At 36.3% G+C, this 25,530-nt stretch overlaps 1 protein-coding gene across 1 annotated transcript in view; it reads left to right on the top strand.

Annotated features, from left to right (window-relative positions):
* RP1 (RP1 axonemal microtubule associated) overlaps positions 1-25,530 on the top strand; it is a 185,212-nt gene that overhangs the window by 112,236 nt on the left and 47,446 nt on the right. The window contains exons 33-42 of the mRNA XM_068933834.1: positions 576-730; positions 2,103-2,316; positions 3,674-3,864; positions 6,204-6,414; positions 14,295-14,446; positions 17,141-17,219; positions 19,123-19,254; positions 19,828-20,009; positions 20,636-20,722; positions 24,749-24,881. Coding sequence (XP_068789935.1) covers positions 576-730; positions 2,103-2,316; positions 3,674-3,864; positions 6,204-6,414; positions 14,295-14,446; positions 17,141-17,219; positions 19,123-19,254; positions 19,828-20,009; positions 20,636-20,722; positions 24,749-24,881 — 1,536 coding nt within the window. The remainder of the gene's footprint in view (positions 1-575; positions 731-2,102; positions 2,317-3,673; positions 3,865-6,203; positions 6,415-14,294; positions 14,447-17,140; positions 17,220-19,122; positions 19,255-19,827; positions 20,010-20,635; positions 20,723-24,748; positions 24,882-25,530) is intronic.

Here is a 25,530-nt window from a genome sequence, read left to right as displayed (position 1 = left end):
CATTTATACAGGAGCACTAAGAGGCAAAAAGTATTATAGTTTCTTTCAAGCACCCTAAATTAACAAGTGCATTTTTGAAATTTTTGTATTTGCATGTCAGGTTGCGCATTCCTATCCTATGCCATAGCTGTCTCTGCTATTCTAATTTGCATAAACTTTACATAGTGGCTTATTCTTTGACCTGTGATGATGATTAACTACTGCAAAGACCATTCAGTTTCTGACAGTCCCTGAATGATCTCAGCCAAGTTCTTATTTTCTAGATCTTGCACAGTAAAATAGGATTAGACAGAATTTGTATTTATAACTCTAAGTTGCATAGGTCTAAGTTGTATGAGCTCAATTTCCTTAAAATTCCTAAGGAAGTCAATGGAAAGAATTCATTGACTTAAGGAAGGAGAGATCAGAATCACAAATAATACCCTGACTATTTTTATCACTATATAGCAGGCATTTTTGTGAGTGCAGAAATAAGAACAAGCAGTAATCTTACTAAATAATCCATTTTGCTGTTTTCCTTTAGGCATACCCTTGTACTTGGCCTGTTTTAATTAAACAATATTCTTTTTTTGCAGTCTATAAGTATGTTGTCTCTGTACACACTGGTGACCGCTGGGGAGCAGAAACCTTTGCAAATGTTTATATCACTCTCTATGGCAAAAGAGGGGACACAGGTGTGAGGAAACTTCACACATCTTTAGCAAACAGAAGAAAATTTCAAAGGAACAAGGTAAAGGCACAAAAATGCTGTCTTACGTATGCAGGGCTAGTACTGCCTTCTCTGTATCACTTAATGCCTGCTCAAATTGTGTCTTGCCAACTGATGTTCAATCTGGGAACAGAATTTTTCTTCTAGATATTTATAGCAGACCTATGCCAACGTTATCTCCTGCCTGAATAAGTGCATCCCCACATGATAATCAGGTTCCATATGAGCACATACAAAGCATATTACCGCGGAGAACCTCTGTGATCATGCCTCTTAAAGCTTCCAATCCAAATGTAGGACGGCACAGATAACTAAGAATTCAAAATTACAGATACAAAATTAGTCACAAAACTTGCTGTGAGATTCGTGCCTTCAGTGATGTTTCTGTAACTGTGATTCCCCATGTGAAACACTAACTTGATGTTTAGTCAATAACTTCAGTAAAGACAGGAGAATTCCCCTTAAAGAATGCACATAAAACTCTTTTTTTAGATGAGTAATAATAGGACATTTCTACTTCTGTGTGTTACTCTTTCTTCTAAGAGGTTCACTCCCTGAACAATTAAGTATGAAAAAGCAGATGATCTTATTTTTACTCACTACCAAGACATCCACTGTCAAGGAAAGAGAGTCTCAGATTTCTGTGACATTATTTCATTGCACAATTGCAATAGGAGTTGGTAGGGTAAAACTGGATACAATAACAATCTGATAGACTTTTTACATTCTACATCTCAGGGCTATGCCTATATGCAGAAGGGAGCACTGTGCAATAATTACTTTAATTTAACTTCACGCACAGATTTTTCCCTAAAATGCAGTGATTAAAAATGTTAATGATTTCTGCTTACAATCTGGCTGTTGAGTCTTGGCTATTGTTAAATAGAAAATTGATATTTTTGTCATACAAAAGCATTTGTAATGTTAGCAATAGAAAAGCTATTTCTATTATTTTTTATTTTAAAAGTGGCGCTGACAGCACGTAGGACTTTGGCAAGTGATACATTTTTTAGAGGTCACTTTGCTAGCATCTTCTTTCTGTTGTCCCGTAATCTGGTTTAGTAAATTCCTATTACTGAATCAATGTTTTATTGGGATGATGGTGTCTAATTTTAATCTAAGACATTGCTGTTTAAGCGTTGGTGTTTGCTTTCTTAGGTTCAGAGGGGAGATGTTATGTTAAAAACAGATGTTATGTTACAAAAATACAAACACAGATTTTAAACCCTGAGCCAAATCCAGGACCAAGTTTTCCTTGAAGTTCAAGCATATTAAGGTCCAAACTTCTGGGTTGCATTCATCTCAGATTGCTGATCTTTCTGTGTTGTCTCTTTATTTGTATATATTTAAAAGGCAAACATTCTGCTGTACTAAGTGCTTCCACTTTCTGCAGGTGGATTCATTTTTGGTGGAGGCTGTTTCTCTGAGTCATTTGCAAAAAGTGGTCATACAACACGACGGAGAAGGATATGGGGCTGGGATGTACCTCAAGATGGTAACGGTCAAGGAGTCTCAGGACTCAGACAAAGAATGGGTCTTCCCATGTTGGAACTGGCTTGATACTCACCTGGGATTATGTGAGACTGTTTGTGAAATTTTGACAGTTGGTAAGCTTTTCTGCCTGTTTATATATTTTTTTGAATTTGGCTACAACTCGTTCAGATTTCTATAGTATCTTTATTTTCCTGATAGCGTCGTGAATTTTCAGCTTGATTTTACTATTATAGTAAAATCACATCTGCTAAGGTCAAAGATAATGAAATTTAATGCTGTCAGTGAGTTGTGTATGGAATACCAGCCTTCTGGATTGAATTTAGCACAATGCAATGAAAGATTTAATACAGGTATTATAATTTGAGACATATGCTTCAGGGTGATAATGGCTTAAGTTTTATGCGCTACTTTCCAGTTCTCTAGGATCTGATTTCAAATCCAGAGAAAAGTTACTGTAGTGAAATGATCCTAGTCATACCTGTGGTATTATTCCACACTGCAGAGCTACAGTATCATTCTAGTATGCTCCGTTTCTGCTCATTTGAAGCCTACCACTCCAGAAGTCATGCATCTCTAAACCTGGATGTATTTGGCAAAAGAATACTGACAGATGGAAGTGGCAGGACCTTTGACCATTTACAAGTAGTAGAAAGAGATTCTTTCCTTCCATCCTGTAAAAACAATTCCATGTAAAGTAAATAAGCTTCACAAATTTGATCAGAGTAAAACAAGATGCTTAAAAACATAATGTGTCCATGATAGTACACAGTTACCTGGATTGCACTGCTTTTTTTCTGAGTTGTAGAAAGTAGATTTTACTAAGCTGTTATTTTCCATTAAATCATTTTTTCCTCATAGAATGGTTAAAAGAGAGTGAAAATGAAGGAAAACAGTTATTAATAGAGAAAAGAAGGGGATAGTAACATTGATCTTTTGAGGATCTGGCAAACGTTTTTGTGTATTTATTGTATGTTCACCTGTCAGTCTCACGCTATTACAGCAGGTGTTATATTGCTAGATAAGATCCAGTTACAAGTGCAGTTCATTGGTGATATTTTGCATTAGGTGTCTACAGGATACAGATGGCTGGTGCTTCCAAATGATAAATTGTTTTTTAGTAGCATTGATTGTTTTTTTAAGAACAACTAATTAGACCCTAAAAGGAGACTGGATGCTCTCTTAATAATTATTTCAAAAAATGACAAGGAAAATAACTTGGCATCAAGAAAAAAAAAATACCTCGGAAACTAAAGTTTAAACACAGAAAGAACATTAAGCTGTTAAATTCTTGGCAAAAAAAAAATGTAGTAAAGGTATTGATGTGTTATTCTTAGGGAACTGTTGCCATAGATACAACATAACCTGCAAATACAGCTTTGTTTGTGTGCTGTAAAGCCTCTGGTCCTGTTATATTATGCCATTCTCTTACAGTAGTCTTCTTTCTTCTTTCTCTTTGATCATTTTTTAAAGGTAAAAGATTGATTTCTAGTCCTAAACTGCCTGAAATCAACATGCAGTCATCAGGTCTCTGGATAATGGACATCACTGGATCTGACTTGAACGATGAAGTGGATCCAATACACCTCTCTCTCATCTTCTATGGGGACCTGAATCACAAAAAGTTGCCACTTCAAATTACAGGAAAAGCAATTCAAATCAAAGTACTTTAACCTTTCTCTATTGCAAGAAAAGCCTAAGAATCATGTATTTCATAACCCTCTTAATTCTGAGATAAATAGATTTTTTAAACTAAACTACCAAATTGATTATCAAGCCCTCTATGTAGTTTGGTAGTCTACTGTTAGTGGATTTTTCTTTAGGAGTCACTTTTGTTTGTAGATAGTAACACTATCACTTGAACAGTGGTTATTGAATGAGCAGATCCTCCTAGGGTTTTAAGTGAGCAAATTGTTCCTTTCATGCATATCACAGTATAAGCCAAATTGCAGGTATTGATTTACAGATTTTGTTGATCTCTCAAAAGTAAGCAACTCGTAAATATCCAGTATGTATTGGGATACTATAGAGCTTCCTGGGTAGATTATGGAGAGAGGAGAGATATAAATGACATGGAACTTACAGAAAGTTAATTTTTCTCTTTCGTGTAAATTATTCATCCCTGTCACAGTGTTTCTCATGGCTGCCTTCTCCTGCATAGTTTTTTACTCTTTTTTTGCCTGTTGTGATCACTTCTTTTTCTTCTTGCTCAACTCCTTTTCCTCTCTAAAAGTTTTCTCCTTTCTTATTCTGTTTTCTTACCCTTCATTTGTCTCCACTTCCTCCTATTATTCATCAACTGAAATATTATCAAGCATTTGAGATCCACTTTCATCGAACTGAGGTCTACTTCTATTTCATCACTATTATCTCCCTCTTGGAGCTGTGATTGCTTCCCTAATGCCAATGCTAGGTTCCTCTTACACATTTCTGGTTTTGCTCTCCATGTCCAGTAGAATTTTCTCCAGTCCAGTAGAATTTGGAACTGACCTGAAGGTAAACACTGCAGATGCCTCCTTGGGCTCAGGAAATCCCTGAGTCACAACGTACTGGAGGCCGGGAACTATTCAAGGGAAGTACTTGTCCTGTTCTTGTATTGCTTGTCCCATGCCCCTATACCAGCCCTTCAGTTGTTCTTTGTGGGTTCTGAGGAAATGGTTGTTCCCTGCTGGAAAAGTGGTAATTTTTACCTTTATTAGTTCCTTAGTGAGGTTCACTGTGTAGCTACAGAAAGAAATATATAGCAGGACTGAGCGAATGGGAAAAAGTGGACAGACAGGGCAATGGGAGCTTCGCAAGCCGGCTTTGCATGGGAAAAATATGTCCATGAAGCCATATTCTGAAAGATGTTTCTTCAGGATTGACTGGTGGAACAGGAGAAGCAGGTAGCAAGAGAAAATCAGGAAAGTAGATGTGAAGCGAGACATGGCAAAAAGCCCAAAGTGTGAGAGTAAATATGTTACTTTTGATCCTGGAGTTCATCAGAAGGCAGCTTTAGATTTTTGAGTGAAGAAATTGCTTCCTGGTGCTTAATGATTGCTTTACAGACATACTTGGCTGTTTATTGATGTTTTCTCTTTGTATTCTTTAATAAAAGAGGAACCTAACTCTCTGCTTAGGCTATAAACTTGATTCAAAATGAGTACCAGTAGCTTTTCTCTAATAGAGAACCTCTGCTAAATATGAAGAGATACTATAAAAGTGGAAGTATCCAGTCAGAGGAAAGGCTGAAGTCAGGTCAAATAATACACTTCTACTATCTGGGCAATATTTGCAGTGAAAGAGAAGCAGAGAAGAACAAAAAAGGGAAAAGAAGACAAGTAATTGATTGAAAAACATAATTATTATCATCTATACTCTTCTCTACCTTCACTTGCCCAAGTGGTATAAGTCATACAGATGCTGTGCAATCCCCAGTAGAGCCACAGCATTCTTTCTCAAACATGAATGCAAGAGGAAGATTTTAGTGCACAATGTCTCTAAGAAAATGTAGTGTGGAGTTTAGAAGAAGGACACTGAACAATAAGTTTGGATGTTTCCTTAAAATTAGATTAATTCTCCTTCAAATATATAACTGATTGCTTCATTTTTATACTCTAAATTGTAAGAAATATTTCTTGTAGTGTTCAGTATTTTTTAAATTGACTCGAAAACTTATGTGTCTGCCAATAGTCTACTGAATCAGTCTACTGAATCTACTGAATTATATATGAATCACCATGCTTTGTTCCGTGTACAAATTTCTGCAGTGACTCCCATCACTTGTTCTCTATTATCAAACATCTAGAGTGTCATTTTCTCATTCAGATTAGTAGATCAATTTGGTATTGGCTAGAAAGGGAGAAAACAGGTTATAAAGGGAGAAGCAGTTATAAATCTGTTCCAATTTTTTATGGAAGTTTGTTCAACTGTTACATACAAATACAATCGAATATACTGTCAAGTACATTTGATCTGGCACAGTTAGGATGAGATCCATTCATTTTCTCTTTTTCTCACATAGGATGAACTGGCAGGTATTGGCTCAGTCTACAAAGTTCAGGTATCTGGCCCACATAGCAATTTAAAGCAGCCATGGCACTTAGATTTACTGCATATGAAGCACACGGGCACGAATGAAGAGATGTATTTAGCTTTTGACTGCTGGTTCAACCCTAACGAAGACAAATGTGTGGAACTGCCAGCTCTCTATGCAGATCGGGAGCCTTTGCCTGGTAAGTTGAGCCCCTTTTTGTTACCAGAGGTGAGGTTCTGTCGCTGTAATATCAGAGCCTGTGCTCCTCTGTGAGGGTTCTCACAAGAAGAATTTGATATTAAAGAATACAAAGTTTTGCATGTGCGTTTATCACAAGAGAAAGCTAAGAAAACAGAAATCATTGGTATTGGGTTTATGACAAACCTTATAACTGCTCATACCAAACAAAATTCACTATATAAAATTTTGGTCTCTTTCATGTTAGATAATGCAGTTTTCTCTCTTGATTATTTATTATCTTTCCCCTAAAAATGCTGCATCAGCTGAAGATGTGCACAAAATATTATCCACTGTATGATGCAACCTTACTATTCCTATTCACAAAGAAATTTATGACCTAGAAACTTACTCGCTTTTTGAAGAATGGAAGACCTCCTACAAAACAGAGAGAATTTTAAAAATATGCTACAATCAGTCAGCAAAAATATATCCAAGAATTTCAGTTGCACTAGTATTTTATTGACGTTGATGAGAAATTTATAGTACAGCAAGTATTATTCTAGCAACAACATATTATGGTGCACTTTTCTCTTCTAGTTATATGGCAGAACTGTATGTATGTATGGTGCCAATGATCTGATCAAGTGATTCCCTCTTCCCCCCCAGGAATACTGAGAACAAGCAATTGCATACTGATAACTTTATCTCTAGCTACTTAAGAATAGGCTTCCCATCTATCCAGCTCATTAGAATAAAGAGGATTGGCAGGGATAGTAAAGATCATGTATTGATGCTTTTAGTGACAGTTAAGAGGTTTATTGCCTGAGGCTGCAGCACAAAGAATGTTGTGCTTAAACAGAAACTGAAAGAAAACGGCAGGAAGCTGCCCAGAAAAAAAGAATAAAAAATATTCCATGTGAACTTTTGCACACTATTCTCTAAGGAGATTTTCCTGAACAATTTATCACATTTAAAGGTGAAACTTAAACAAATAAAACACTGAAGACCTTTTAAATCTATGATTTTATATGGATTTGCATAATTTTAAATGATCAGTAACCTTATATTCATTTACTAAAAAATCTTATTATTTTAAGTCTTTGATCAGCCACATTCAAAATAACATCAGATGTTGGATTTTGTATATGCAGGATGTAGAATGCTGAATATAGTAACTACAGTTTGTCAAAAAGTTCTGTGTATGTCCCCAATTTATATAACAAAAATTGAGGAAAAATATAACAATTGATCATTATTTTCAGAATTTGAAAAGTATAAAAAGTATAAAAAGTATAGAAATTCAAAACAATGTAAAAATTCTGGAATACACCCCCTCAAATTCTCTACAAGTAGATAACCCTATAGGAAGCAAAGTAAATGTTAAAAGCTAAGCAACCAAATAAACGGTACCCTTTATCAGTAATGTCAACTGCCTGGTTGTACTGAAAGTCATGTAAATACCATCACTTCTGTTCTAAACTGTTTTGATAAGATTTGGCAAGGCAAAAATACAAATCTATGCTCATTTGTAATCTTCGAAAAAATCACAATTCCTTCAGTAAAACCAGACTCCGTTTTCTTTCTTCATCCATAAACACTTTTTTTTCTCTCCTCTTCCAGTGCTCTAATGTCAGAGACTCGTATCTTCTATTCATGTCTTCTGCATATCTCACCTCATCTGGTGGGACATGAGGATGATTTCATGCCCAGAAAATCCAATCACTGATATCAGCTGTCATGGAATGTATTCTTAATGCTTGAAGAATAAAAAAATAAGCAAAATTTAAACTTGATTCTTTCAGGTCTGAAATTGCTTTTTCTTCCAACAGTAGAAATATTTCTTCTTTAATGAGAGTGCCCACGCTCAGACCGTAGGTAACTCCCCAGACACAATTGTATTAAATAACCAGGGTCAATGATTCCCTTGCATAATTCTATTAGCTTCTGTGGCACTAGCTCAGAGCTGAATTTGTCTTCTGGATACTATCCAGTATCATAGAAGCAAATACTTTCTCTACTTTTTATTTTTCCTTTAGTGTATTCATCCTAGTGTTTATAATCACGTTTTTAGTCTGTGTCATGGGCCAAATTATTTATTATGCAAATTTGTGGATTTCAGACTAAAGGAAACTTTTTTTTCTTATGAATGCTGTGATAATTTCATGAAGGGCACTTATATATATATTAACACATTGAGACAAAGTCATTGCACATTGAAATTGTGAGCTGATTTTGAAAATAAGCATTTCAGTTACAATTAACATTTTAGTGCTTCCTGCTGCTAGTTTCTATATTTCTTGATGCCTTCTAAACCATTCCTTGATGATTTCTTGAATGCTATTCTTTGTAGCTGCAGTTAAAGGCATATGTCAGGTGCTGTATAACAATGCATAACGCAGCCTGGGAGCTCTATGAAGAACTTTGCAAAATGTAGCTGTAAAAGTAACTACTGAAGATCAGAGTTACCTCCTTTTTACTAAAAGATTTTTAACAGCAGTTATAATCTTGCTTCTTCTAGCTGACTTTAGGCTCCTGTGATGCAAATCAAGGTTTTTTTTTTCCACAGCACGAAGCCAAATTCTGGAGTCCACTGATACTCGCCCCCATCAATTCTGTAATGTAATGAAGAGTTTAAGTGTCTAACATCTACAGTGGTAAACATCTGCATTAATAAGCATAGTCATAATACTTAAACAATCACCCAACTTTGTTTTTGCAGTTTATAGATGAAGTACAACGTTCCCACTGCTTCATTATTCACATTGATGTAGTGTAGTGTAGTCGCATTGATGTTAGTAGTAGCATATTATGCTGCATTCCAGCATAGAGAAGTAATTGGCAGATGATGCTTGACTTTGCCGGATACACTTCAATCCAGTAGCCTTTGTTGTTGAAGTAATTCACCTTTCATTAAAATCAATGGGAAATCTTGTTCTAGCCTCCAAAACAGAAACGGTTTGGAGATGCTTGAACTAATGGAGTCTTTTGAGCAAAGCTGGTTAGCAGGACACCAAACTGGCATGGCCAGGCTGGCCCAGGCCTTGAGCTAGTTACGTAAATCATGCTCTTCTGCATACCTTTCGTGATTCCAATATTTACTAACTTGGGTGTCTTTACATCATGCTCTGTTGTGTAGGTTAGATGCACCCTGTACTTCTGACTAGTTTCATGAGATCAGATGTTCAACTGTTGTAAGCTGATTTGCTCCACTGGCTTGCTTTGTGACTTTATATCAGTTGAGGATCTTGTCCCCAACCCTTTATTTCACAAAAAGCGCAATTTTAAGGTTTTGAGACGACTTATGTGATCAGTTGACAGGATTAGGCCTCACATTTAGATTTTTTTTTTTTTGGCTGCAGCAGAAAATGCCCCTGCGTACTGTACTTGCCTTTGATTCTTAGTTGCCTAACATTCTTTAAAAACACAACTAATTCCTCTGGGAATTATGACAATAACCTCTGGGAATCTCGTTATCCATTCTTCTATTTATTTTACTATTTTTTAGGCTAGAATTTTCACAGAAATCTAAGGAAGAAAAACTACTGTCAGCTCTCCACCACCTCTGAGATACAGCACCCTGCCACATTCACTTTCACATCCCTGCCATCTTATCTTTCAGTTTACATCTGAAACAGAATTCTTACCAATTGGATTGGTCAGAGGAAAAGAATGGAAGGGACGAAGAGATCATTTTATTTCAGTAGATTTTTGTTACTTGAGGTATCTTGTTCATTTCATCGCAAAAACGCTCCCAAGCTCACCCTAAGAACTCTTACCCTTTTTCCCAGCTGCATTTTTGTTATGTCTTCCTTTCTTGGTAAGGGTTACCTTGCATACGTTTGTTTCTTATATACAGTGCTGTTCTTACTCTGATCCAAACCCTCTGAAAATCAATGGGACACATTTGCTGTGACTACAGTGAGCTTTCGATAATGTACTGATTCAGCAGATTCAGCTGAAAATACTGACTCAGCAAGAACATTCAGATATGCTTTCAACTTTCAGCATGTAAGTTTGTCCTGTGAATACAGGTGCTTAGGAGCACTTGTGTGTTCCAAACTACTCGTGTGATTAAAGTTAAGCACATGATTAAATATTAATGATTCAGGACCAAAGCAGTGAGGATGATGACAGTGAGCGCTGTGATTTCTAATCCACCCTACATGAGGGATCAGACCTGTGAACAAACTCTTCTGACCTTATTAACACAAGGAGCCTTTTGATTTCAAATATCTACTTACATGAACGAGATAAACAGGGAAGGCAACACTCTAGGTGGATGACAGAGAGTCAGTCTTACCTTCGTATCCTAGCTTCTCTGAAAGCAGAAATACTTCTGGCTGCCAAAGTGTCATCTGGGCAGCTCATGTACTTTCAAATATCTGGATCTCCAGCAAGAGCAAATCGGTGTAGCTACATGGACTTTAATGCATCTATTTCTATGTTGTCTTTCATCTGGCAATGCATATTTAACTGCCTTGAAGAGAGTGATGAGATACATTAGGGCCCTAATCTATGAAAACATTTAGTTTGCTTCTTACCATCAAACATTAATGATGCCATCAATTACAAGTACTTTCTCAGATCATGGTTTAAACAATTAAAAAAAAAACCCAGGGGAAGTCCCTGAAGTAAAGTAAATAGTGCCAGAGTGAAATAAAGTTACTTTTCAGAAAACAGATTTTCTCAGATGTCATACTCGCATAGGAAACAAATGAAGAGAAACAAAGACATTTCAGAAGTTTGTTGCAGTGAGCACACCTTTATTAGTAAGCTAATACAGCCCTTATTATTTAATGAATCTTTTAGATATTAATTTTTCAATCATCATGAAAACTGCCCTTTAAAACTCTTATTTCAGTAATATAACCTTTTTTATTTCAGGCATATAAAGAAATAGCTGTATAAGATATCACAGTGTTTGAATTCAGCCCTTTTGATTATAACACTCAATATGAATAGCACCAACTTGTGAAAAGAGCTGTAAGAAAAGGTTAAAAATAAATATCCTCAGAACACTTATTTTCCTCCCCTCTGTTTTCCCGTCACCTACGCATAAGAGTAAACAACAGCTTTAGCTTCTGGTTTCTTAATTTTTCACAGCGTGTTTTTGACAGTCATTCTTAAATCTACCAGAAGTTTCTTATATCCTTTTAGGTACAGTTTGGCTAAATTAGATAATTTCTTTCTTACAAAATATTTGGTCAAAATACAGAAGGAAACTATACTGAAGATATCAGAAGTATCCAGGGAGTATACGCAGGTATTTGTGCAGCCCATGATATTTCAGACTCTAATATATATTTCAGACTTGAATAATACATATTTCAGTGCTCTCTAGCTTGTTTTGTCAACTGTGAGACCTCAAAGGGTTTCTGCATGGCTTCTGGGTTTAGTGTCCATTTAAGGCTGGGGCACCATTTCCCTTCTTTGCATACAACACGCTTTTCCTGGGAAGAAGCCATTGTGCAGCCAATCAGGTCCAGATATGGACAAGCAGCAGAATAAGACTGCAAGACATTCTGTGGCATACGACTGCCCTTAGTCTAGAAGTTGTCTATATTTGCTTTACTCTGCCAGTGATGAAGGCTTTCAGAGCAGGGCCTGAACAGCTTGGAGCAGTCAAAGATAGCTTAGTACTTTTAAGATGTTGGGTTTTATGGGTGCTCAGTCCTTCAAAAAAGTCAGCCTTCAAGCTTGTAACAAAAAGTGGATTCATCAAATAATATATGCATTCTTGAATACATTCAAGGATTGTGTATATTGGTTATTATCCTGAATGTGATGTTGCATTTTACAGTGGAGAAAAATGCGTTCCTTCTGAAAAGTGTTAGATGTGTGTTATGAGCCTATGTTACTGCAAGATGATAGTTTTTTCTTAGACCTAAGTAATGGTGCTTGTGAGTGGAAGCAAAGGAACATTCAGACCATCTACTTCAGACAGCTAACTTTAAATGTCTATCCCTAGAATACATATTCTAGGAAATTGTCATAGGTGTTTTCTGACCTGTCTTTCCCTACTGACTACGTATAGATCTCATATTCTGAATTTAGGCACAGATTTATTATTATTGTAGTCTGAGTAAGAATAGACTTTCAACACTAGAAAAAAAACAACTTTTTTTTTTTTGCCTGGAGTCCTTCTTGTTAGGATGATACAAATAATTAGGAATATTGAGACTGTGACCTGCTCCTTTTTAAGGATTTTCTTGTTCCTTCTTTCCATGGTAAGCTCAGAGGCAAAAATAGGTCATTTTAAAACTGTACATAGGAGTTTTCCATAAGGTTTCTTTGGAGATAACGCATCCAAGTCAGTTGTTGACCCCTCAACTACTACGACACTTCCAGTTGCGATGAATTAAAGTAGAAACAGTCTACTGACTGCAGTCAGGAGTTTGAAGTCCTCTCTCTCCTGGATCACCGCCCTGTGTACGGTGTCAGAAAGAGGCTAGGAAGCAGAAGCTGCATATGGTACGCCACAGATGTCTCCTCTAATCTCTACATTATGAACTCAACTGAGAAAATCAGGAATGCTTTCTACTTAAGCTCATTTTTCACTTAGCTGATCTATATCTGTGGGTTATTGTATGGGCAAATGCTAGTACATGGGAGATGCTTTGGAGACGGAAATGAAAAAATCAAGAAAATTTTCAATGTATATAGTAAAGCTGGTTTTGAAAGTTTTTAGTAGGTTTTTTTTAAATTCATTATTTCTGTTTCACATTAATGTGTTCGAACTTCCTGATCCTGATAAGTGAGAAAGCTTGATAGTCTTGGTGTGTTTATTCATTGGGAAATAATTTCAAGAGTTTAAAGGTTCTTAAGCCAATCAGATCACAGCTTTCTTCTAAGCCAGTTTTTAAGTGCTAAGATTTAGCTTCATTTCAAGAAGAAAATGAAATACACAGCCAGAAAGAAAGAAGGAAGGAACAAAGAAATAAGGGTCAGTAGTCTTAGAGAACAGAACTTAGACTTTCCAAGGAGTGCGTAAAGATATATGGAGCATGGAAGTATTTTATAGAAAGGGGTTAGTTACCTTAGAGGTTAAGAGGGCAGTACATAGGAGAGATCCTGCTCTCCAAACAGTGTCTGGTAGTACAGATATTCTGAGTGAAGTGTCAGAGCAGATCAGAATTGTTCTCTGCAGATTGCCAAACAGGCAGTTATGCAGCAGGAATGTCTTGTGGTTATGCATGTCACTAGGACTGAAGAGACCTGCGCTCCTGCTTCTGAGGCACAGTACAGGACTTCAGACAAAATAAATTTGCAATTTTGCATCTAGATTAACTGAGGTGAAAACCCTTTTGTATATTTGATGCCATAAGTAAAGTTCAACTTATAGCAGCATGTTTTGCTGTGTCTTACTGTGTCTTATTTTTGTAGAGGTGAAGTGAGATGAATTATGTTGTAATTGCACAGAATTAATTTAACTTTACTGATCCAGTTACAGTCATGCTAATTTATCCACTCTTGACAAGTCCTCTCCTAGCTTCACAGATGTAAAATGGAAAAATCAAGATTTTTCTCATCTTTCATATTTTCCATTTAAATTGTAAGATTTTAACTTTTGTTGCACTTGCACAGTTCTGATCAAAATGGGAATAATGTTGACATGGGTCTCCAGGTTTAGTCATGATGTAAAATTAATAACTTAAGAAAAGGCAGTTTTGTCAACACGCAGACATTTGTGGAGTGGCAGTAGCCCTTCATGTTCAGATCATGATCAGAGTTAAATTTTAAAAAGGCCTCTTTGTGATAACACATTCTCATTAAATGTTTCCTATGTGAAAGTAATGCAATAAAAAAACCAGGGAATGGTAAAGGACGTAAGCGTTGGGCAAGAAGACAAGGATTTTCTCATGCTGACTTTTTGGTTTTGTGTCTATTTTTTGTCTGAAGTTGTGGAATATTCAATCCATTTGCACACGGGAGACTTGAAGAAAGCAGATGCCACTGGTGAGGCTTATCTTTGTATTCAAGGAGAAAGGAGTGACTCGGGGAAACGATGTCTTAACTCAAGAAACAGCCTAATCACTTTTGCGAGAGGGCAGGTAAAACCATGAGGAAGTTGCAAATGTCTTCCTGTTAAAACTTGTTTTTATGTAAAAACTGTCATGTACGGGGTATCGGAAATACTTTACTAGTCTCTCCATGTTATGTAGACATAATTTTCTCTGTAATTGAGAGGTGATTTTCTCCAGAAGTAACGTACTGCTTTTAAGCATCACCAGCATTGCAGAACAGTAAGATTAAGTAAGTCTGAGTTGGACTAAATATACTCTAAAAGTTTTCTTTTAATATTCTAGACTTTTAAGGACAAGGAGGCCTTCAAAAAATCTATACCGGGCCTGGTAGAACTGACAGAATTTCTTTAGAATATTCTGGCTTTCTGCGTACTTTAAGCAATAACCTTATTTTGCTAACTTTCCTGAACACTCATGTCGGTGTTCCAAGCAGTGCTTCAAATTTTTTTCATGCTTCTAGTTCTTCTGCACTGTTATTGCTTTTATACATCATAAAAATATTCTATCTTTTAAAGCCTTGAAGGGCTCTTCCTAGAAGAGTAATTCCTAGAGTATTTATTGGTAGAGGAATAGGGTAACTAAAAGAAATTCCAGATCAAAAAGGAAATATTTAGCTGGTACTTTTAGACCTCCTATTTGCTTTAAGTTCAGGTTTGTAATTTTTTTTTTATATTATTTTTAGGGAATCACAAAATAATTGCAGCAGGGCAGAGTAGTCTGAGGGGAGAGGGGCCTAGTATTTCATTGACTCCGGTCAACACAGTTTGTTCTCTAATACAGCAACCTAGAAAAATCTACCCGGCATATGCTTCATTTATTCTTTAAATGTAGATCTATTTATTTTGTCTACTCTTATTTTCATTTCCAGAGATTCTAGGAGAATATTTTTTGTATGAAAACGAATTCAATCTTTCTTATTCATGGCATTCTTTGGGTTTCTTTAATTAATTTCTTCATTTTGAAAAAGAATATGGGTGCCCTATGCCATGTTCCTCAAGAACTGATCGCACCCCAAGCTCGGATTTCACAAAAGAAATCAGAAAATAATAATAGAATGGTAGGGCTCATCGAGCTTAAAGCGGTAATGCAGGAAATTTTATAGATTCTTCTTTTTTGCAGAGCAGGTGTATGTAATTTACCTTAAAGATAACATCTTAGAAAAAGATGGCCAGCAAGTCTGCTTAGTAGAAAGGATGAAGTGTCAGTGTAGTCTCAAAGAGGAGCTAATTCCCCATCCTTTCCAGAATCTGAACTGAGCTTTCTTTAGTCTTTATTTTGTAAGAAATGTATATTTAAATATTCCTTAAGAATAAAACTTTTACAGAAAAAACTTGTGAGCAGTACAGTTGATTTCTGTGAATACTAAACCCAATGGAAATATAACTCTTGTCCAGATTTTTTTACTATATAATCCAAGTTCTTTTCCAGTTTTCTAGTGGACCTGGTCAGCAGACTAAATCCTTCATTTGGAACTTTAAAGGACTTTTCTATATCCTGGGCTGTAGCACTCTAAAAAGATTTCAAGTAACAACTGTTTGAATATTCATCTCCTCACAGTTTTCTTTACTCCAGCTTACCTAAAAATGCCTAATTTCTATTGTTAATCTTTGCTCTTTTTGTGGATGACTTTTTTGATCCCTATGGCCCTCACAGATAGCATGAATTGTTGTAAGTCATGGTACTTGGCATTGACCATAAGAACTATACAAAGTTTTCATTGCTTGCCTTCAAACCCCAAAATAGGTCCCCAGCTTTTGTCTTCAAATTGCAAATTGCATTTTCATCCAGACTTTACCAAGACAGCTGGGTCTATCTTCAACAGGATAGCTCATGAAGTCACAACAGATACAACAGGCTTACTCATAGACGTTTCATTGTGCAGCTCGTTTCCCTAGGAGATTACACTTACCCATTCATGAAGAGTATATTTCCAAACCTTGTTTCTTAATGTTCAATCTAAAAAAAGCAACCATTAAGCAATATATGTCCCTAGTGTTAGAGTGTGGCTTTCCCATAGATAGGGGAGAAAGATGACTGATCAAAGAAGTGTATATACCATGAAGATGATTATACTAAGAAGAATTTACAGTAGAGAAAATGGAGAAGATTCCGTGAAGTCTGGTCACTCTGCAATTCTGTTGCATGTGAAAAATATCATGTAGCATAGCCATGGCTTCTACAGGAAGAGATGTCCAAATCTTCCCAGATATCTATTCATTTGATTCTCATTTAGCTGCCTAATTTTCACTAGATTAACTGTGAATTTTAGTGAAAACAAAATTTCTCCAGATCTTCCAAATTATTTGATACCTACTTTTCATCAGTTTCACTGGGAGTTAGGTATGTAACATTCAAGAAGTTCTGGATCAAAGTAACTTTCAACAGAAGTAGTAATTGATATGATCTGGTTATTTCAATCTATGAGACTACTAAAATGATCAGCTTAAGGATCATAGATGTATCTAACAATTCTAAAATGATTTCATATTAACTGTGTATTAACACACAGCAACATTTTGAAATTTATAAGTCATATCATTCACTGGCATGGAAAAAATCAGTTACAGTACATTATGATCTCAAAGAAATGGAATGTCACAAATGAGAAAAAATTACTCACATTAAGATACAAAGCAATGTCCAGAGGCACAGGGTTAAACTCATAACTATTCAAAGCAGATACATATTTAGTTTAACTAAATTATTGTTTTGACATTGCAGGTGGATGTTTTCAAAATCAAAGCAGTATACCTTGGCAAGTTGAACCAAATTCTTGTTGGATTTAAGAGTCCAAAAAAAGGTCAGTGTTTTTTTCAGTTAGTATATAGCACTATATGACAGCAAATAACCTATAGTAACAATGTAAGTCAAGTTTAAGAAATCCTAGAACTTCAGGAATGTCTTAAATTTAAGACTGAAAATCATACGTGTTTTATTTTAAAGTTCTAGAAAGTTTGAAATTGCTCTACATTTTGTCCTGTTCATTATTTCTGCTAAGACTATACATTTCAAGCATCAAGCCTGGTTTCACTAAAGCATTGAAAGGATTCCTAGCAAATGTAGTGACACTGTAAAGTGGTGAATTTACATGTGAAACTTTTCCCTGTAAAGTAATTCATTCAGGGCTAAATGCTTCTAGGTAAAGATAAGAACAGAAAATCACTTCTTCAGATTGGGAAGTGGGACAGAGAAGATAGTCTGTTCTGACCTCCTAGTTTTTTTCTTCTGTCCCACTAGAAATGTATTCTTTTTAACACATTCTGGAAATGTGAGGTTGAGTGGCAGATAAAAAAGGCTGTGCTCCCTGAAGCATTTTCTTGCAATCCTTCCAACGCCATAGCAGTTTTGGGAGTTAAAAAAATGCTTACCGCTTAAAAATAAATAGCAACAGCAAGGAGCATCATGAAATTATATCTCCTTCAATACTTCATCTACGTTGTTGCCCCAACAGTTTTCAGATGCAATGGAACAGAGATTCTACAGATATACCATTTGTGCAGATAATATAGATAATGGAGATAAGAGTGTTCCAGGCATGATAAACTAGCCTCTCTTTTTCCTTTATCTTTGTCAAAAACAAGACTGTAACATAATTCTGTAGGTTAAACACAAAGATTAACGGATAAAACTTAGTTTGGGGACTAATGCCCATTTGTTTCCTAAATAATAACATGCAAATGAATGGTCAAACTTTCATTAACTTCACCAAGACTTGGATTTCAGTCAGAGTTTAAAACAATCTGTGAAGAAGGGTTGCTATTCACGATACCTAGCTGTAGGCACAAGCTTTAAGGAAACTGATCTTTCTAGGATCCTTCAGGGGCAGTTCAGAACAGAAGCCTTAATTGAGAGCAGTTGGAAACTCACAGGTTGCCATTATTTTGCTGAATCTGCTCTGCAAAAGGCGTGCTTAGATGTGGCTAAATCACTAACACAATAAGGCTGCATGACTTGTACAACTGCTGAAGCCTACAATAATTCCTTTCCTGAGTAGTGACAGAACTGGGTACTATCATTACCATTTCTTATAGCACAGTGTTCACCAGTCAGCCTGTTCTGGAAGAAATCAGGTAGTTTCTGGAGCAGCAGAATTAATGAAGTCTCAGTTTCTGTGAGTTTGTGCCTTTTGGCTGATTGACTTTTCCACTGAGGCGTACTAAGGCTGCAGCGTGATCAGCTTCCAGAGAACCAACGCAATGGCCTCAGTCAAGAGAAAATCTTCAGCTGAAGTTCATGCCCTGCTAGATAGCATATGTCCACAGTAGAGAGGAAGTTGTTTGGGGACTGTTTTCGCTGATGTCTATGACGGTAGAAAGCCTGATTTTTTCTTTTCCACTAGGTCATTCATAACCTCCTCTCCTATGTGGGATCTCTTGCAGCTAGAGATCTCATACAGAGACATTTACATTCTTTTGAACACTAATAGATCCTGCATCTCTATGCGTATGTTTATTTTTCACAAGATCTGTAAAAATTTGCTTTCATTAAGACCTCTTAACTATATCAAATATTTTGGAGATTAGGGAAACAGACAGCAACACATACACATCTAATATATTTTCAGAAGCCTTATTTCCTTAAGAAGTCAGGCAGAAAACAGCAGTTTATTGTTTTTCTCAAGACAGAAACTTATGACTACATGGGCAAAATATATTATTCCTTTAACAGCATAAATTAATAATTTTCTGTTTATTTTCAATCAGATGACTGGTTCTTGGAAAAAATTGTTATAAAAGAAGTCATTTACCCTTTCTCCACACACATCTTTGTTCACAATGACTGGATCAATAAATGCTCTAAGAAAGATTTTGTAGAAGTGGTAATTCCACTCAAAGGTAATACCCACAAAAATGTCCTTTATTTGCATGAACCCCTCCTGCATGGCAGAGCAGAACAAGCACAAGGCTATTTCACAGTGTAGGCAAATTGAACGCTGAGACCCTAAAGGTGAAGGGCTAGTGCCTGACCCAATATGAATTGTGCCTTCTGTAAAAAAGAAGGTGAGGAGGAAATACTACCTCGGATGGAAAACATTGGAATGGGAGTGGTGACTTTCTTGTTCCTGCTGCTTCCAGAGGTAGTGGTAATGAGCAGTGCTTGAGGAAGGGACTACTTTTCCTTCCTCATCCCCTCCGAGAGTGGCAGCAGGTGCTGGCAGCAGGTACGCTACCTTTGGAACAATACAGAGAAGATTACCGTCACCCCTGCATGAGTATCACAGGCAGATACATGAGGCAGCTAGCCTGGCTTTCCACAGTTGCAGCAGAGCTAAATTAAGTAATGTGCTCTTGCTGCCTGACTTGCCTGTGTTGGATCCAGCCCTTTGGTAGGACAGTTTTGTATATTATGGCTTATACTGCCTTATAACTTAGATATAGTCTCTGAATGTATGTTTATTTTCAATGCAGAAACATCTGTGACACCTCTTCTCACAAAAGAATTTCATACTAAAAGCCAAGGACGATGGCAAACATGGGTGGACTGTGTGCATGCACCAGAAGATGTTCCTGATATTCAAATTGTTATATTTGGGGAAAAGGGGAAATCCCCTGCACAGAAAGTTCAGAATCTGAACAATAATCCATTTTTGGTTGGTTTCTTGTTTATTTCATACAAATCATACCAGACTGCTTCAGCAAAGCAAGACTTGTAGCCTACCTATAGGAAGTTGTGCAAACTGACTTTTTTGTTTTGTCAGAGGTGACAGTTATACCTCAATGGCTTAAAGAAACAGCGCTTGAAGCGGGTTTTACATGTTGGCCAATACATATATCCAGACATCCTTTCTTTTGAGTGCCTAAATAACTGAGAATAGAAACAATAGCCGGGGCCGGAAGTCAGCTTGGGTTGAAAATTACAGCTTGAGCTCAAATTTGATAGTAGAGAGGTGATGGAGGGGAAGTAACTAAGAAAGTTAAGAAAAAAGCATAATAAAATGAATGCCACTTGGGTATATAGAGTCAGTCATGCATTTCTGTGCTTTTCATTTGTAGGCCTAGGCTCTGCAGCCAGTTCTTAAAGTGAAAAAGAAAAATAAATTGTGAAATGATGTGAATCCAAATTAACTTGCAATCTTAATGGGACTTCCTCACCCTAACATTAATGTCCTTGACCAGCATTTTTATATGGTTCACTTATCTTTTCATTTGGGCTTATCATATGTCTTCCAATTGTTTATAAATTATGAAGTTCATTTTTTTTCTTATTTTTTAACAGGTGACTGTTGGTGATATTGGAAATATAACAAAAGTTTCCTTTCTATTATCTGGTCCATATTTCGGAAGAGGAATTAAACTGCAGAAGGTACTCCAAATACACTACATGTAAATTTGGAATATTTTGCGTAATATCAGTATAAATATCTTCTTCTGAGAGACAGATTACTAGTTTCGACTTGATACCACATTAGCAGAGCCACAAGTTTTCGGCTCAAAGCTATTTTGAGTCTACAGGTGATTGCCTACAGCATCCAGATGTCTTTGTCGGTAGAGCTACCTCATTTCTGCTTCTGCTGAAGCGTGTGTAGCTTTACCATATTGCATAGCCCATCAGGACATGAAGGGCAGCATTTTCTGCTGAATTTTCCCCATTTCTGTTGGGAAATATTAATGCCTCCATGGAAATACTGACTGTCCCCTGACACTGAGCGGCCTACTTGTAGAAAACAATAAGGCTGATGATTTGGGATTTATTCAAGACAACATATTCATCAGTGGGCCTTAAACACATGATTAAAGTTTAGTATGTACTTAAGATCTCTCATGAAAGGATGGAGGAACGACTTAATGCTGTCAGGCTTAAGATTCAACCGGATTTTAAATATATACCTTTCCCCAGGGCAAGTAGGGAGATTGAATGGAAAGGTTTCAGGCCTGGCAAAACTTGGGGAAATACTTAAATCTTGAAAGTTAATTCAACAAAAACTTGTGCCAATATACTGTGCCTGGAGGAAAGGGTCTGAAAAGCATTTTGGACATAGCATTGAATTATTCTCAAGCTGGTGAAAGAATGTTTTTCCAAACAGGGGCCACAGCAGTTCCTTAACCCTACACTGAATGTAAAAGATTGAAGGGTGATTCCCTAAGCAAATAAACAGTCCAGAGACTGTTCTGATGGGAAACCCTAAAGAGAGCTGCATTCCAGGGTAAAATTTGAATGGGCTTATACTACATAATTGCTTTTGAATAACCAGTCTATATAGCTGAAGCCCAACTGGGATATTAAGTCTGAGTTTATGAGCTCCACTGAGGATAAAAGCAATTCATCTTATTCATATTCTCTCCTGAAATGTGTTCATTGTCCGTTAATTTTGTAGCCTCAGTTTAGGCTCCAAGAATTGAATGAGTGAGTAAGCAAAATCAATTTCTCATCTTAAATATGCTTCTCCAGGCCGTCTGATAAAGAACTGCAAAAAGTGTGTTGGCACTACCTTCTCTATGTCCATTATGTGATTTAATATAAGATTTCACTCTCCAGCACTGGTGATTCAAAACATGGCAGAAACTTCACAAATATAAATTTGCTTCTGCACAAAGTTTACTAGATTTTCTTTGAAAGATAACCATGGGCAAATAGTTAAGTGATTTTTGTTCATACTTTTAAATACTTCAATAGTTATTTAGTAAATGGTTAATTAGTAGCTATAAATTTTTAGTCTCCAACAAGTCAATAGGTTGCTATAGACCTATGTAGTCTCTTCTGCTGATACACTTGCAACCTACAACATAAGCCACAATAACACCTATTGCTTGTGCCAGTAATATGCTTATAACATCTATTACTCATTTATTAGATTGTATATACCTTATTTATACATGGAATTGTAATCTAAAACATAACAAGGTGGTTTTGTTTGAATAGAACTCTCATAGTGTAGTAAAAATACAGAAATGTATATATACACACATATACATACATATATATACATACATGCATGCATACATATGTGCGTGTGTGTGTGTGTATGTATATATATATATAAATAGCAAGACTGCAAGAGTCAGTATGTGCAAGTTCACTGTGAATCAGTGGTCAAACCCAGTCACCCAACTGAAAAGAAGGAAGAGTTGTCTTCCTTGCGTTCTCCTTAAATGAAAGAAGAAATAGCCAATTTCAGAAATTTCACAAAAACATGGATTACAGACTCAGCTGCAAAAGATAAAAGAAGATAAAACCCCTACATTCCTTTCACTGCTATATATACTACTCTTCACTGTTCACTACTGTTCATAGCACTTTCTCTTCTAGTGTTTACAGCATCTTCAGAATGCTAAAGCTTCTCCTGTTATCTCCTACAGTTTTCTGTACACTTCAGTAGAAAATGGTCCAACCTTAGTTAAAATTTAGGTCTTTTCTGTAACTTTCAAAGATTTATATACTGTAGAAATAGTAGCTTTACCTTGCTTGAAATATAGTATCTCTCCCATCCCAGAAATAAAATACAAAATCATTTTTACTTTCATAAAGAATATACAAACACTGTATGATCTGGAGGTAAAGTTCATGCTTAGATGTAAATTTATGACTAACAAGAATTTGTCAGGCAGATTTTACTTTAAAGCCACAAGTCTACATTAATTTGCACATCTTATTTTTGTCAGTCCAGTTTCTGCAAGTCATCTATCTACATATACAATTAACCCCTAGTGCAATTCTAACACTGACGAGTTTTGGATATTTAGAGAGAGATATTTAGCTAGGGATATTTATACTGGTAGGAGTTAGGGAGGATATTTTTGTATGCCAAGGAGTTAGATATTTAGTGTAAACAAATTCATTTACTGCTGGTGCAAAAATAGGTATGCCAATGGCTGCAATTTTAATAGAATTTAATACTGTCTAAGGAAAACAACTCTTGTTCATTCCAGAAACTACCTCTTTGGCTCTAGAAATCATGTTAGGAAATTATTTTCTTTCATCAGGAGGCCTTGTGCCTGATTTTGCAAGGCATTGGGCATATAGCATAAATAGGAATGGAGAACGTTCAGTTATTACATTTCTAAGAACTCAAGGGCAAGAAAGTTTGACAAATTTTTAACTTTAGAACTCTCAAATTTCTAATAATGTCAGTGATATAATTCAATATATAATTATTTATTTATTATATTATGATTTATTTTGCTGCTGCTGCTGCTGCAGTATGGTAATAGGTGACCAAAGTAATTTTGGGAATCTCTGCCTGAGAATTTTCAATTACTTTATATATTGATGACATGACTGTTTTTTCCTTTAATGACTTGCATATAATGTTTCTATACAGAGAGATTCTAAAGGCTGAAAAAAACATTTCTGCAGCCTTTTAGGTATTAGCTATGTATCAAGCTGAATCCTGAATACTGTAGTTACCAGAAGAGTTTCTGCATATGCTTGATATGTCTTTATGGTATATTTTATGAAACGATCCAGGATATCCGGTCTTTACACTGACTCTGTGAGCACCTAAGATAGTGGGTTCCCACAGCTGTGCTTCCATGATTGATTTGCGTGCAGTTGGTAAGTGCAGGATGCCCCTGCAAGATGGCTTTGTTCTGGCTATTCCTCCTCGCTTCTCCTTTGTGCCTCTAAACGTGGCTGAGCTAGTTCACAGAACTAATATAATTTTTTGAAATTTGGTTTCCAGCTGGATCAGTTCCCTGATCTGTGTCAGTGTCTGGTGACGCAAGCACCAGTGCTGGCAAAAAGGAGGTGAGCGGGAACGGGCAGTTAAGCCAATGAGTAACCATTAGGCATTAGGCTGGCTTAAACTGATTTCAAATCTGCAATGTAACTTCCCATCTCCAAAGTCAGGTGGAAGGAATGTGGGCCTAGGCTCATACTTTCTACTGGAATTCATTAAGATTCAAATGCCGTATTCCCACAGGGCGCCTCAAAGGCCATTGGTCACCTAATTCTTGCCAACTTTGAAAATCCTAGCCGTGATATAGCAAGTCACATCTAAACAAATAAAAATCAGCAAAAGAAATGCCCTAGAAAAATAGGCATATACTAATAAGATTGCTGCAGTTGTATTCATTCATTTGAAATACTGAAATAGTAGGAATGTACAGGTCAATTTAATCTGTATCCTCCACTTGTATCCCTACAATTGGACCCCATACCTGTGTGGATACCCAAGGACGAATCCACCTACAAATTTCAGGCTGCAGAATCAGGGCCTTGCAGCAACTACTGCAGCTCTTCTTATGTAGAATCAGGTAGCCTTTATAGAGAATTTGTGTGCGTGTCTGTGAATGTTAATGATGGGAAGAAATGTCAGTTTCTGTTAGGATGAAAATAAGAACTGAAACATTTCAGAAAAAAAAAAAAATCTTTTTCTGCTTTTGCCTGCAGCTTCGTCTGAAAGACCTGGACACTAAACAAGACTTGGGCTTCTCCACTGAAGCCCAGTGTCTATTTGGAGAAGATGGGTCAGAGACCGTGACAGAGCTAGCAGCAGTCAGACCAGATAAGACACCACTCAGGGGTATACTGTTGAACTAAGAAATGAATGCACAAGAAAATGCACAAACACATACAAAAAGTTATGAACTGCCTAAAAGAATAAACACAATGGGAAAGATTGCAGAGAATTTTATGAAAAAATCACTCAAAATTATTTTTAAAGGCTCAGTTAGTATGTGATCTACGGGGTCTTTACTAGTGTGTATTGTTCTTTTTTTTTTCTATTTTAAAGCAAACAACACGTATTGTTTTCACAAGGCTAAGTATCAGTCATGATGTCAAGATTCACATAAAGAAAAAACAATGCTTTCTGAAGTTTTCTCCAAGCCTCATTTCTGCCTTTGTAGCTCTCTGTTTTATTTTATCGTTGTGTTTAAAATATCTGGTAACATGTTCCTTTGTTCTGACTACATTTTAAGCAATATTTACAAAAAACCCTCTAATTCATTATGCTCAATGAACAGAAGTCTTAGTTAAGAAGTATATTGAAAAGTATTCCCTTTAATTGTCCAGTTGAAAGCTAGACTGCAAATGAATTTATATCCTAGTAGCCCATTATAACATTTAATTCTTCACAGAGTTTACAGAACCCATATAAAAAAATCTTTGTCATGCTGCCTCAAGGAATATGTACTACATAACTCATCAGCCAAAAGTCATGGAAAGCCATC

Source organism: Struthio camelus, chromosome 2, assembly GCF_040807025.1.
Source record: "Struthio camelus isolate bStrCam1 chromosome 2, bStrCam1.hap1, whole genome shotgun sequence".
In the NCBI taxonomy this organism is placed as follows: Eukaryota; Metazoa; Chordata; class Aves; order Struthioniformes; family Struthionidae; genus Struthio; species Struthio camelus.
The sequence above is the reverse complement of the archived record's forward strand: the minus strand, read 5'-3'. Positions and strand labels throughout refer to the sequence as shown.